Here is a 14,069-nt window from a genome sequence, read left to right as displayed (position 1 = left end):
CATAACACAACCGATAAGCTCTGTGATATTCCTTTGTGAGTGTTAGCAATTTGTAATTTTTAAAACCTAAATGACCTAAATGTTTTATATACAGCTTGTGTGTTATTTTGGTACCTCCTCTGACAGCAGCGAGTTTCTAAATGTGGGCTAATTTGATGTTACGTCTCCTCTTTAGCTTCTTAATGGGCTCTGCTTCCGTTTCCACTTACGCTGCAAAAGCTTTCATTAACTAGATCCAAAAGTCATCAAAAGTCAACTGAGCACATCACGCAGCCGCACAAGCTTCTTGAGACATATTATGTAAAGCCCTGGCTCATTCCCACTGGTTTTAAACACTACAAACTCAAACCAAGTTCAATACAGGAGTGGAATTTAACTATGAAGTTGTCTAAAACTGCACCACAGCTACTGAACTGAGTGGCAAATTCAATCTTGAATTCCTGCAAACTATTGAAGTTCTCCATTTTGTTTCAGTTAGCTCTGCCAGTAATTTCATCCTGCCAACAGAGTAAAAGAAAAGACGTTAAAAGGTGTAAAAGCTCATTTTACCGGTGAAACAATTGGATATAAAGTAAATGGAACAACTCTGGATATAATCTTAAATTGATTGAAATTGATGTACTTTCCTTGAAGGTATATAAATGTAAAATCTTTAATGTGTGGTTTTGGGCACCAGCTGGTGTGGTGTTTATATTGTAAATATATTTGTACATCATCTGCTTTGATGTATAATCCTGTTTTTGATTCTATAAGTGTCAGGTCAGTTTGGCAATGTTTGTTGCACCTGCCGCGGGGTTTAAAACACTTTCTGATTTGCGGTTCAACGTTATAGTCTTAAGTTTTGTCCTTTTTCTTTCTGCAATTATTAGATGGTTTGCCATAATATTGTTTATAGATATTAATTGTACCCAGAGGAGGATTTCAATGTGTCCAGTACTTTGATTTATGATCAAATAACTAAACTAATGACATTCTAAAAAGCCTCAGCTGCACGCTGTGTTTACTGCTAATAAAAAAATGTGATGAACTAAGATGGTGAACATGGAAAGCATTACGTCTGCTAAACATTTTTATGTTAGCATGCTGATGTTATCATTTAGCCTCACCGAGCTGCAAGTACAACGACAGAGTCTAACAGGAAGTAAAACTCCTGGTCAGAGAGCTCAGTCCTCGACTCTCAAGCACATCCAGTCAAAGCTGTGGAATAAGACCAACTCACCACCTCTTCGTCCTCTTCTTCCTCTGGTCCGGTGATGTTTCAGTGTGTGAGCTGAGAGCTGAACTGAATCAGTGTGAGCGTGTCAGCAGCGGCCAGTGGGGACTGACATGGATGTGATTTTACTACCAAACCAAAACAGACATTAATCCTCTCTAACCCGACTTAATCCACCAACCACCACCCTCCCTCTCTCTCTCTCTTTGCTTCCTCCGGTTATTTTTTAAATCGTAATCTTTCCCCGTCTCTCCTCACTCACTCCATCTGTTTCTTCGTGTTCTTCACTCCTTCATTGTGTAACTCCCTCTTTCTATCATAAACTCGCTCTTACACTCACTTTAAGTACTTCTACAATAGATCACAAAGCTTCTTAACTCTTTGCTGCTTTTAGCACACACACACACACACACACAAACACACACACAGCAGGTCAGACATGCTCAGCAGCATCAGGCAAAACAGTGTTAAGAGGGCAATAACAGTAGTTGTGATGCATTAAACCCTGCTGCAACATCTGGGTCTTCAAGAGGCCAGCCGTTATCAACTGTGTGTGTGTGTGTGTGTGTGTGTGTGTGTGTGTGTGTGTGTTAGGGGTTTTCACAGAGTAATGGTCACTGGGTCACCTCCGGGATTAACACTGATCCTGTGAGAGACGCCACAGAAACAGGCAGACGTAAGAAAATATGACCGCCAAAAAAGGAGTCATGTTCTCTTAAAGCTTTTCGCCCAAAATATCAAACCTCTGCAGGAACAGGAAGGGGGCCTTTATTGCATGTAAGAAGGTGCACAAGGAAGCAAACGTAAAGATCATTATTTTGTATATATTTGTTTTGGGGAAACTGAAAGAAACAGTGGTAATATCGGAGATTTGGTTTGGTTTAGTCACAAACACAACTTGGTGGGGGAAACATTGGGGTCTGGGTTAAAAATAGTACTTTTTGGCAAAAGATCAACTAAATAAAAAAATGACACCAAAAGTGCTGACCTCACCATTGTGTTGTTTCGGAATATGTCCGCAGAGGTTTGCACACTGGGACTCCTGGTTCATAATTAGCTGTTTACAGACTGGCTGTAGTCAGGCCGCTCTCATGAGGCCTGGCCTGTTGTTCTCCACAGTGGATGGCCCACTAATGACGCCCACTACAGTATCCTTACATCAGCTGTGTGTTTGTGAGATTGCATCATATTAATTGGAGGAGGCACACACACACACACACACACACTACATAAAAGGTTTTTAAGTGACTTTGTTACCATAGCAGACATACTCTTCTGAGAATAGATAGTCCAGAATATTGAGATTGTGTTTTTCCGCGATTCTTAACCTTTTGAAAACCATTGCCGATTTACACATTATAGTTAGACTGTGTAAAACATTACAATAAACATGAGCAAATATATTGATGCTTGTACATCAAATTAAACAAGAGAACTTGGGCTACAATAATAAGTAAGCCATTTCCACACAACTCAAACACCAAGAAAGAATTATTAAAATATCATAATCATCATTTTGTCAGTAGGCAGCCCACTCAGCACGTTTTCGGAACCAGCAACCCGTAGCTCGGTGCTATCAGAAAAAGCCAGTTAGCAAAGAGCAAGAGGATTTAACACATATTCTAAACATCTTTAGAAAATCCTTCTGCACCAAAGCATCACCGAGATATGAGCCAAAAAACACAGCAACATGAATCGCTTTAGCGCTTTACAGTCACAAATGTTGCTTATCTTTGACTTAAAAAAAAAAAAAAATCTTCTTCTACTCAACAAAGACTACTGTATTTGATGTATTGAACACCATAAGTTATATACAAGTGAAATATATGGTTTTGTACATGAGAAAATTCAAATTGCACAGATGGTGCCCAAATGCCCATTTCACCTAATCAATCTGTACTAAAACCTCTCTAACTTTGATCTGCTTTACTTTTTCGAGGTCAAACTTTGCAGAGAGAGTGTTATATTATTATATTGTGCTATGATCTGAGTCAGTTTAAACCTTTGCTCCGCATCCTTCCAAGGATCATCCGGAAAGCGAACCTGAAAATTCAACTTTTGCTGTCTTTCATCTTTATTTACTCTTAATCAGTAACACATGTACTAATATTTACACATCTGAACAAAAGCACACATGGGTTGCCTTTATTATAACACCAACATTATTCAAATAGCCTTTGTGATTGCTGAGATACACCTTTTTTAGTTTGGGTATGTTATTTCGAGCAGAAACCTAAACAATAGGTCGGTTTTCAAAAGGTTAAAACATGGAGGGAATTTGATATTAAAACTGTATAATGCGGAATTTGCCAAAATGTGGAGACCCATTCCATTATCCGAACCGCTTATCCTATTTAGGGTCGCAGGTCACTGGAGCAGATCCCAGCTTCCACTGGGCGAAGGCAGGTTCACCTTGGACAGGTCACCAGTCCATCTCAAGTCACATATATAGACAGACAACCATTCACACCTATGGGCAATTTAGAGTCCAATTAACCTAAGTTGCATATCTTTGGACTGTAGGAGGAACCCGGAGAGAACATACAAACTCCACACAGAGGGACTGCCCAGACCGGGAACCGACCCCGGGCCTCTCTTGCTGTAAGGTGACTGTGTTAGCCACTACACCACCGTGCTGCCCCAAAATGTGGAGACAATTGATAAAAATAGGGGTGTTTTATTTCACAGTGAACTGAAGAAAACTATGCTGCTATCTTTTGGCTTCATTTGCGGGCTTTGCTCTGTTCACCAAGTGCGAGGCTAACTGAAGGAGGAAAACTCTCAGCTCAGCCGCCATCTGCTGCTTGCTCACCCTCAAGAGTATGTAACATAGTGAAGTGCGTGAGAGTCTGCTTAGGGCATGAGGGTCAAACAAACACAGGACTTTCTTTCAGGAAACCGGTGTTGGTGTCTCGTGACGTCACGTTGATATTTTGTCAGCTTAATCACGGAAGTTGCTAGTCACGTGACCAGTTTGTCACTCGCCAGTGACGTAAGTGGCTAGTAAGTCAAGTTAACATCAACCGTGCTAAGTTTAATTTTAAAAGACACTATTCATGTAACAAGCGTATATTGACATGCCATCCCAACACGTTAAAAACTAACGCTAGAGGGGTATCTAGTGCGTTGATCTCTGATACCCGGGATCAGTGTTTGGAACAAGAGTCGCAGTTGAATGGCTGAGTCCGGTATTCCAGGATATAGTCCTTCGAGGTTGTATGGACTACAACAGCTGATAACTTGGAGTGGAAAAGATTGCGCAATGCTTAAGTAAAGGAGGTCAAACTATTTAATGAGATCCTTGGTGGGTAAAGCAATCTAATAAAAACTTTCAGCGAAAACACCAAGTGCCTTTCAGGGTAAGTGAACCTATGGTGCCTGTGAATGAATAAGACACTCCATACAGGTTTGATGTTCCTATTATCATGAAAGTGAGAGTTCTTTTCAAAGTGTAATTCATTTATGCTGGTTATACATGTTGGCTGTCATTATGGATGATGAGGTAAATGCAACATATATAACTCTTGATGGGTATGTAGAAGTTAGCAAATACAGATATGTTTATTTTTTTATTATATTCACATTATATATTCTAATTATATGCAGTAATTCTACTATTCTGTACCTTATCTGGATACACAAAAACCTCCATGAGCCTATGTACATTTTCATTGCAGCCTTGTTACTGAACTCCATTGTTTTCAGCACTGCTATGTATCCAAAGCTTCTGGTTGACATTTTATCTGACAAACAGATCATATCTTATTCAGCCTGTCTCTTCCAATTTTATTTATTTTACACTATAGGCAGTTCAGAATTCTTACTGTTGTCGGTCATGGCCTATGACAGATATGTGTCGATATGTAAACCTCTACAATACCCGACTATCATGAGAAAAACCACTGTGAGTATTTTCCTGTTTTTTGCTTGGCTTCTGCCTGCTTGTCACATTGCAGTCCCAACAATACTGAGTGCTAAAACAAAACTGTGTAACTTTATTACAAAAGGAATATTTTGTAACAATGCAATTTACGAACTTCAATGTGTAAGATCGAGAATAATCGATATATACGGCATTGTTACTTTATTAGATCTTGCAATTCTTCCTATACTCTTCATCCTTTTTACATACACAAAAATACTTATAATAACCTATCAGAGTTGTAAAGAAGTAAGGAAGAAAGCTGCAGAGACCTGTTTACCCCACCTTTTGGTTTTAATCAGTTTTTCTTGTTTGAGTGCATATGATGTCAGTGTCGCTCGAGTGGAATCCAATTATCCCAAAACTGCACGATTAATAATGATGTTGCAAATAGTTTTGTATCATCCTTTGTTTAATCCACTCATATATGGGCTCAAAATGAAAGAAATTTCCAAACACCTCAAAAAGTTGTTCTGTTCAGCCAAAAAGGATTTGATGAAGTAACACAGATTACGAAGGTACAGGCATTTCATCTGATTTAGTCATGCAGAGGTGTGAATTCTTGAAAGGTATTTAATGTACTTATTTCCATAACAAGCCGTAAAGAGCCTCTTTACTGTTTGATATGACAAAGAGTGTCTTGAGCTTGAACAATGTGATGGCTAATTATTTAAAAACATTTCATTCTACATCAACTTATCACAGCTGACATTTAGACTTACCTATCTATGTATTTTATTTTATTGTTGTGAATTTAGTTAGCACACCTGAACTCTTTTTACAAATAATGACATACATATTTATATCATTGGCTCTCGGTGTATTGGTCAAGTTAAATATTGAAATTTAAGAATGTAAATTGTATTAATGCAGATGGATAATGTGTTAAGAGTACAATGAAAGTGTGTACAAGCCTGTATTCCAGACAAGTTTCTCTCGTTTTATTACACCATACAGATTGTAATTCTTTTAACACTTCAAACTAAGTTATTTTGAGTAACAATGATAATTGATGTTTAGAGCAGTAACAGCAGTCATGTGTGCACAAATCTTCTCAGAAGAAAACATTTTCTTTTGCTTCAAGCTTTGACTTTAGACCTTGTGTGCTTCAAAAAATTAGGGGAAGAAAGATTATGTGTGTGTCTTTTTTTTCACGTCAGAAGTTCCACTGTGAAGTGCCTGGCCCGTTGGTTTACATCAATAATAATTTTTTTAAGTGTACGAGGAGTGTAGTGGCAGAAGTTTATGCAAATTCAGGAGTCGAAAAGATATGCACACATTTTCTTCCGCTATAAAAATACACTTGCCACTTTTATGAAAAATATGTATACTTGTTATAAAGTACTGTTATCTCTTAGTTTTCTTACCATATTTATCTATTATTGCATGTTTAGTGTTTTTATTATATATATATTTTTTCTATGTTTATGTTTATTGTTATGCACCTTACATTGAGTCAAATTCCTCGTATGTTCAACGTACCTGGCAATAAACACTTCTGATTCTGATGAAATCGAGATGAGACGGATATACTTTATCTGCATAGAAAGGCTGCTGCTATGGTGCCAATCGATACTCTTTTAACCTTCTTGTGTACATGTATATGACCTAAAATGGTAAAATATTGGCTCAACTAAATGAGATCTAACATGTTGATTATTTATGAGAAGAGGAATTGTTGACCCACTCCGGACTGTCTCCATGGTGGTTGAGCCTTCAGATCCCGAGAGATGTGTGTTGTTTGCGAGTGTTGGTGTGACGTGTGGCAACAACATATGATACTTTATGCACGACATATATTGATACTATCAGATGAGAACCATAAAAACTAAAATAACTTATAAGAAAGCACAATGCTGCTGTCGTTATTTCCTTAATATGTATAGTCAACACTTGGCTTGTCTGTAACTGCAGAACACCTACAGTGAGACACACACATTAAAACCTGACCTGAGCTCCAACAGGTGTCAACTGAAGCTGTTTCAGTCAAGGACACCCTAGCTGTTCAAAGAGGGGGGCGGGATCTCCCTTTGAATTGTGTCACTCAAAGTTTTTAGGTCAGGATCATTGGCGCCACTTTCTAATGCAGTGTGTAGCCCAGTGCATCAATTTATATGCAATAAACATATAATTAACGTCCTCAGGGTTTAGGCAACTACACCACTTGGTTAGGTTTAGGGAAAACATAATGGTTGGCCTTAAAATGAGTACCGAAACTAAGTAAAACGTAAATAACGTATCGTCAGCATAGAACATATATAACGTGGCTCAATAGTAGAGCAGGGTCCTCCTTCAATCGGAGGATCGGCGGTTCGATCCCCGGCTCTGCTAGCCCATGTCGATGTGTCCTTGGGCAAGACACTTAAACCCGTAGCTGTGCCTATGGTGTTTGAATGTTAGATAGCCCTGATGGGCGGGTGGCACCTTGCATGGTAGCTCCTGTCATCAGTGTATGAATGGTTGAATGATGACAAGTGGTAAAGCGCTTTGAGTGGTCAGAAGGTCAGAAAAGCGCAATACAACCATTCATTGCCCATTTCGCATTGACACGCTAAAGGTCTGTATCAGACACCGCCGGGCGTGACAATATGTGACAAAGAAAAACTGTTAAGCAAATGTCCTGTCTAAGCTATGTTCAAAGAAGCATGATGCTCCGCGGATGTATCGCCATAATACAATGAAGTAAAATACATAACCTCTGATGTACCTTTCCCCCTCCCTTACATACTCCCTATCTGTGCATGTTTGTGTGCTACCCGACCCCTTGGAAGGAATGGTATACAACTGAGCCCAAAACCAATGTGCATTTGTACTTCTCTGCTGAACATTCATCATTCTGCAGACGAGTTCCTTCCTGCGCAAGAATACATACGCAGAAGCTTAAAGGTTGTTTGTGGAATCTCTTTACTTCAACCATCTCATCCGAAGCTTGTGAATAGGAGTTACAAATAATTCCACCACAAAACCAATCAATCAACAGTAGGAAAAAAGAGCACAGCCCTTCTCAGCAGCTCTTTGCCACTCAATTATGCCATTCAGATAATCCCTCAAGGGAAACCCTAACGCTCCAACCTCCTAGCTAAAGCAGCAGCTCTCCGTTCTCGGCAGGACAGTCATCCTGGATGATGCATGCAAAACAGAAATGAGTATTTGCCTGGTATGTCTGTGAATATCAGTGATCACAAAATCACCTTCTCCTTTAATATACTACGTCACCATGGAGTCTAATTGCCAAAGACTCTTCACTATTCATTTCCCGATGCATGTGTAATAAATATTGTTTTCACTCTAAGTGAATTAGTCCTACAAGTGAAATGCTCGTTCAAAACATGCCTGTTAAGGACGAGCCGATTCGTTGGCCTGTGGTGTGCTGCTTGCAGCTTTCTCAAAACAACTGAACATGGTGCTTCATCGGGTTTGGGAGAAATACATCTGGCATTGTGTCACACATCCATTACACGGCTATACGTATAGTCTAAAACAGGTGAAATTGTCCTTCGGTGTGGTTCACTGACAGAAAACACCAGGGGCAAATTGGACTGTTCTGCAAGGTCGGCAACCTGAGCCTAGGGCGCACCACTAAAAAGGCCCCAAACAGCGCTAGATTAATTAAGACGTTTAGATGTACTGCTTGATGGTAAATTCACTACAAACACCACAATTGCTCCAACAAATCGAGGCAAAGAAAACATGTATGACTTCATGCCTCAAGAATCAAGTTGTTTACGTAGCTCATTCTTTGGAGAGTTTAATGAGATCCATAGAGGATGAAGTAATCTGATAAAAACATCCCACCAACTCAAACAGATCACTTTACAGATCCTGTCTGCCGGATCAAATCAGTGCATATCCAGGCCAGGTACTGAAGACTGAATAAGACAATCTAGTGCTGGTTACTCAAGAATCTTTATTTTATTTTATCATTCCATTTGATATATCATTAATGGATAATAGCTTAAATGTGACATATATCACTTTTGGTGGGCATGTGGAAGTGCACAAATATAGATATCTCTATTTTGTGATCATGTTTACATTGTATATTTTAACAATTAGCTGTAATTTAACTATTGTGTGCATCATAGTGATTCAAAAATCCCTCCATGAGCCAATGTACATTTTCATTGCAGCTTTGTTAATCAACTCTGTTCTTTTCAGCACTGCTATCTACCCAAAGCTTTTGATTGACTTTTTATCAGAAAAACAGATCATATCTTATTCAGCCTGTCTCTTACAGTGGTTTATATATTATTCTCTTCTATGTTCAGATTTCTTCCTGTTGTCGGTCATGGCCTATGATAGATATGTGTCTATATGTAACCCTCTGCAATATCCAACCATCATGAGAAAAAGAACTGTTAATATTTTACTGATTTCAGCTTGGATTGTGCCCGCTTGTCAGGTTTCAGTCCCGATGTGTTTGAGTGCTAATAAGAAAATATGTAACTTTTATTTGAAAGGAATAATTTGCAACAGCACCACTCACAAACTTCCCTGTGTGACTTCAAGAATACTGAATATTTATGGCTTGGTTGTTTTTGGGAATTCTGTACTTCTCCCCGTGCTCTTCATACTTTTTACATACACCAGGATACTTGTAGTATCCTATCGATGTCAAGGAGTCAGGAGAAAAGCTGCACAGACATGTTTACCCCACCTGCTGGTTCTATTCAACTTCTCCTGTATAAGTGCATATGATGTACTTCTTGTTCGACTGGAAATTGACTTTCCGAAAATTGTACGTTTGATAATGGCATTACAAGTAGTAATATATCAACCTCTTTTTAATCCTATCATTTATGGACTAAAAATGAGAGGAATTTATGTACACCTCAAGATGCTGTTCTGCAAAAGGGTCTAATGTATTCACACTGATAGCTGTTGTACAGTCAGCGTTTTTGTCATAATAATGCAGAGATTAAAGACTTGTTTTTCATACAATAACGCACAAAGAGTCTTCCACTTCAATAATTTAATGATAAGTACTTAGCAATTCACTGCAGTTTGCCAAAGACCCAAAGGTAATGGTTTAGTCTAACAGATAACCACAACTTTATCATCAATTTTCCAGTTTGAGTTTAGTTACTGGTGATAACATGAGCCCTCAAATAAGCACAAGATCAGAGGAGATCAGAGCCCTTTAACAATCCCTGCAGGGCAATCCAGGGTTTTAGCAGCACAATTGAAATTTAAAAAAGTATCATGATATAGTGTGTGATGCAGTGAGTTGTGGTCAAGCAGTGGTTATGTTATGGAGGAGGTTGCACGTTTTTTTCATTTTATAGTAAAAATGAATGATTAAACTGTTGTGTCTGTCAAGTGTGTATTTCATTATTGTTTTCTCCATCTGGAGTAAATAATTTAATTCATAAAAAAAGTCAAATTTGTATACATATGCTGGATTTAAAAAGTGCAGAATTTTAATAAGCTGAAAATATGTTTTATGTTATATTTGACTGCATGTTTCTTATTGATAAACGGCTGTATCATGTGCCCACCATCCAAGTCTTGCTTGTGGGTAATTTCATTCTTTATGGAGAAAAATAATCATATCACATTTACTACACAATAATGTTTATATGTGTGATGAATTTTCCAAGGAGGTAAACTGGGTGGATTCAAGCTTATACTTTCAGCTTTGTTCTAATGTCCTCTTCTAATGTTTAAGCTGTATAATAGTAAAACAGACAGCGTTGCAAAAATACTATGCTTCGACACACTCCAAATGAGACATGTTGATTATTCATGAGAAGAGGGCTTGTTGACCCGCTCCGGACTGTCTCCATGGTGGTTGAGCCTTCAGATCCACAGAGATGTGTGTTGTTTGCGAGTGTTGGTGTGACGTGTGGCTACAACATATGATACTTTATGCACGACATATATTGATACTATCAGATGAGAACCATAACAACTAAAATAACTTATAAGAAAGCACAATGCTGCTGTCGTTATTTCCTTAATATGTATAGTCAACACTTGGCTTGTCTGTAACTGCAGAACACCTACAGTGAGACACACACATTAAAACCTGACCTGAGCTCCAACAGGTGTCAACTGAAGCTGTTTCAGTCAAGCACACCCTAACTGTTCAAAGAGGGGGGCGGGATCTCCCTTTGATTTGCATCACTCAAAGTTTTTAGGTCAGGATCATTGGCGCCACTTTCTAATGCAGTGTGTAGCCCAGTGCATCAATTTATATGCAATAAACATATGATTAACGTCTTCAGGGTTTAGGCAACTACACCACTTGGTTAGGCTTAGGGAAAACATAATGGTTGGCCTTAAAATGAGTACCAAAACTAAGTAAAACGTGAATAACGTATCGTCAGCATAGAACATATATAACGTGGCTCAATAGTAGAGCAGGGTCGTCCTTCAATTAGAGGATCGGCGGTTCGATGTGTCCTTGGGCAAGACACTTAAACCCGTAGCTGTGCCTATGGTCTTTGAATGTTAGATAGTCCTGATGGGCGAGTGGCACCTTGCATGGTAGCTCCTGTCATCAGTGTATGAATGGGTGAATGATGACAAGTGTTAAAGCGCTTTGAGTGGTCAGAAGGTCAGAAAAGCCCAATACAACCATTCATTGCCCATTTCGCATTGACACGCTAAAGGTCTGTATCAAACACCACCGGGCGTGACAATATGTGACAAAGGAAAACTGTTAAGCAAATGTCCTGTCAAGACACGCACTACGCTATGTTCAAAGAACCATGACGCTCCGCGGATGTATCGCCATAATACAATGAAGTAAAATACATAACCTCTGATGTACCTTTGCCCCGCCCTTACATACTCCCTATCTGTGCATGTTCGTGTGCTACACGACCCCTTGGAAGGAAGGGTATACAACTGAGCCCAAAACCAATGTGCATTTGTACTTCTCTGCTGAACATTCATCGTTCTGCAGACCAGTTCCTTCATGCGCAAGAATAAATACGCAGAAGCTTAAAGGTTGTTTGTGGAATCTCTTTATTTCAACCATCTCATCCGAAGCTTGTGAATAGGAGTTACAAATAATTCCACCACAAAACCAATCAATCAACAGTAAGAAAAAAGAGCACAGCCCTTCTCAGCAGCTCTTTGCCACTCAATTATGCCATTCAGATAATCCCTCAAGGGAAACCCTAACGCTCCAACCTCCTAGCTAAAGCAGCAGCTCTCCGTTCTAAACAGGTGAAATTGTCCTTCGGTGTGGTTCACTGGCAGAAAACACCAGGGGCAAACTGGACTGTTCTGCAAGGTCGGCAACCTGAGCCTAGGGCGCACCACTAAAAAGGCCCCAAACAGCGCTAGATTAATTATGACGTTTAGATATACTGCTTGATGGTAAATTCTCTACAAACACCACAATTGCTCCAACAAATCGAGGTAAAGAAAACATGTATGACTTCATGCCTCAAGAATCAAGTTCTTTACGTAGCTCATTCTTTGGAGAGTTTAATGAGATCCATAGAGGATGAAGTAATCTGATAAAAACATCCCACCAACTCAAACAGATCACTTTACAGATCCTGTCTGCTGGATCACACCAGTGCATATCCAGGTCAGGTACTGAAGACTGAATAAGACAATCTAGTGCTGGTTACTCAAGAATCTTTATTTTATTTTATCATTGATATATCTTTAATGGATAATAGCTTAAATGTGACATACATCACTTTTGGTGGGCATGTGGAAGTGCACAAATATAGATATCTCTATTTTGTGATCATGTTTACATTGTATATTTTAACAATTAGCTGTAATTTAACTATTGTGTGCATCATAGTGATTCACAAATCCCTCCATGAGCCAATGTACATTTTCATTGCAGCTTTGTTAATCAACTCTGTTCTTTTCAGCACTGCTATCTACCCGAAGCTTTTGATTGACTTTTTATCAGAAAAACAGATCATATCTTATTCAGCCTGTCTCTTACAGTGGTTTGTATATTACTCACTTGCCTGTTCAGATTTCTTCCTGTTGTCGGTCATGGCCTATGATAGATATGTGTCTATATGTAACCCTCTGCAATATCCAACCATCATGAGCAAAACAACTGTTAATATTTTACTGATTTCAGCTTGGATTGTGCCTGCTTGTCAGGTTTCAGTCCCGATGTGTTTGAGTGCTAATAAGACAATATGTAACTTTTATTTGAAAGGAATAATTTGCAACAGCACCGTTCATAAACTTCACTGTGTGACTTCAAGATTGCTGTTTCTTTATGGCTTGGTTGTTTTTGGTAGTGCTGTACTTCTCCCCGTGCTCTTCATACTTTTTACTTACACCAGGATACTTGTAGTATCCTATCGATGTCAAGGAGTCAGGAGAAAAGCTGCACAGACATGTTTACCCCACCTCCTGGTTCTATTCAGCTTATCCTGTTTAAGTGCATATGATGTACTTCTTGCTCGACTGGAACCTGAATTTCCGAAAACTTTACATTTGATAATGATTTTACAAGTAGTAATATATCAACCTCTTTTTAATCCAATCATTTATGGACTAAAAATGAGAGGAATTTATGTACACCTTAAGATGCTGTTCTGCAAAAGGGTCTAATGTATTCACACTGATGACTGTTGTACAGTTTTGCTCAAGCAGTGGTTATGTTATGGAGGAGGTTTTACGTTTTTTATGCGATTCATAGCAGTTTAAAAAAACAAAACTAAGCTAATGATGTGATGAAATGAATGCATGTCAACATTTTAATGAACAACCTTGAAAGCAGGAGCATATGCATGTTCATAATTTAGCAGTGTATGTATGTAAAATTGTATTTTTGTGCCCCGAGAGACAACGTTTTTTTCCAATTACCTGTCACACCTGTATGTCAAGTTGGGTTTTTGTCCTGTCTCCATGTTTGTTTTGTGACTTCCTGTTTTATTTTGGAAATTAACTCTCCTTTCGTTTCAGGTTCCGTGCCCTTCCTCTTGTGTCACCAGTCTG

The 14,069-nt window shown here is 38.8% G+C and overlaps 3 protein-coding genes across 3 annotated transcripts; all 3 read left to right on the top strand.

Annotated features, from left to right (window-relative positions):
* Window positions 1-4,703: 4,703 nt before the first annotated feature.
* Window positions 4,704-5,639, top strand: LOC117750608 (olfactory receptor 11H2-like). The gene has a single exon (XM_034561877.1). It carries the CDS (start codon window positions 4,704-4,706, stop codon window positions 5,637-5,639), a length of 936 nt encoding a protein of 311 aa, XP_034417768.1.
* Window positions 5,640-9,078: 3,439 nt separating this feature from the next.
* On the top strand, window positions 9,079-9,996 carry LOC117750682 (olfactory receptor 11A1-like). The gene has a single exon (XM_034561966.1). It carries the CDS (start codon window positions 9,079-9,081, stop codon window positions 9,994-9,996), a length of 918 nt encoding a protein of 305 aa, XP_034417857.1.
* Window positions 9,997-12,764: 2,768 nt separating this feature from the next.
* LOC117750683 (olfactory receptor 2AT4-like) lies at window positions 12,765-13,682 on the top strand. Its single transcript, XM_034561967.1, has one exon. It carries the CDS (start codon window positions 12,765-12,767, stop codon window positions 13,680-13,682), a length of 918 nt encoding a protein of 305 aa, XP_034417858.1.
* The last annotated feature ends 387 nt before the right edge of the window (window positions 13,683-14,069 follow it).

Source organism: Cyclopterus lumpus, chromosome 21 (assembly GCF_009769545.1).
Source record: "Cyclopterus lumpus isolate fCycLum1 chromosome 21, fCycLum1.pri, whole genome shotgun sequence".
NCBI lineage: Eukaryota > Metazoa > Chordata > Actinopteri > Perciformes > Cyclopteridae > Cyclopterus > Cyclopterus lumpus.
Note: the sequence above shows the minus strand (reverse complement) of the source record. Positions and strands in the feature narration are given on the sequence as shown.

Excerpts from the sequence above, each read along its gene's own strand:
- LOC117750608 (XM_034561877.1), top strand. The coding sequence starts at position 4,704 with ATGGATGATGAGGTAAATGCAACATATATAACTCTTGATGGGTATGTA.
- LOC117750682 (XM_034561966.1), top strand. The coding sequence starts at position 9,079 with ATGGATAATAGCTTAAATGTGACATATATCACTTTTGGTGGGCATGTG.
- LOC117750683 (XM_034561967.1), top strand. The coding sequence starts at position 12,765 with ATGGATAATAGCTTAAATGTGACATACATCACTTTTGGTGGGCATGTG.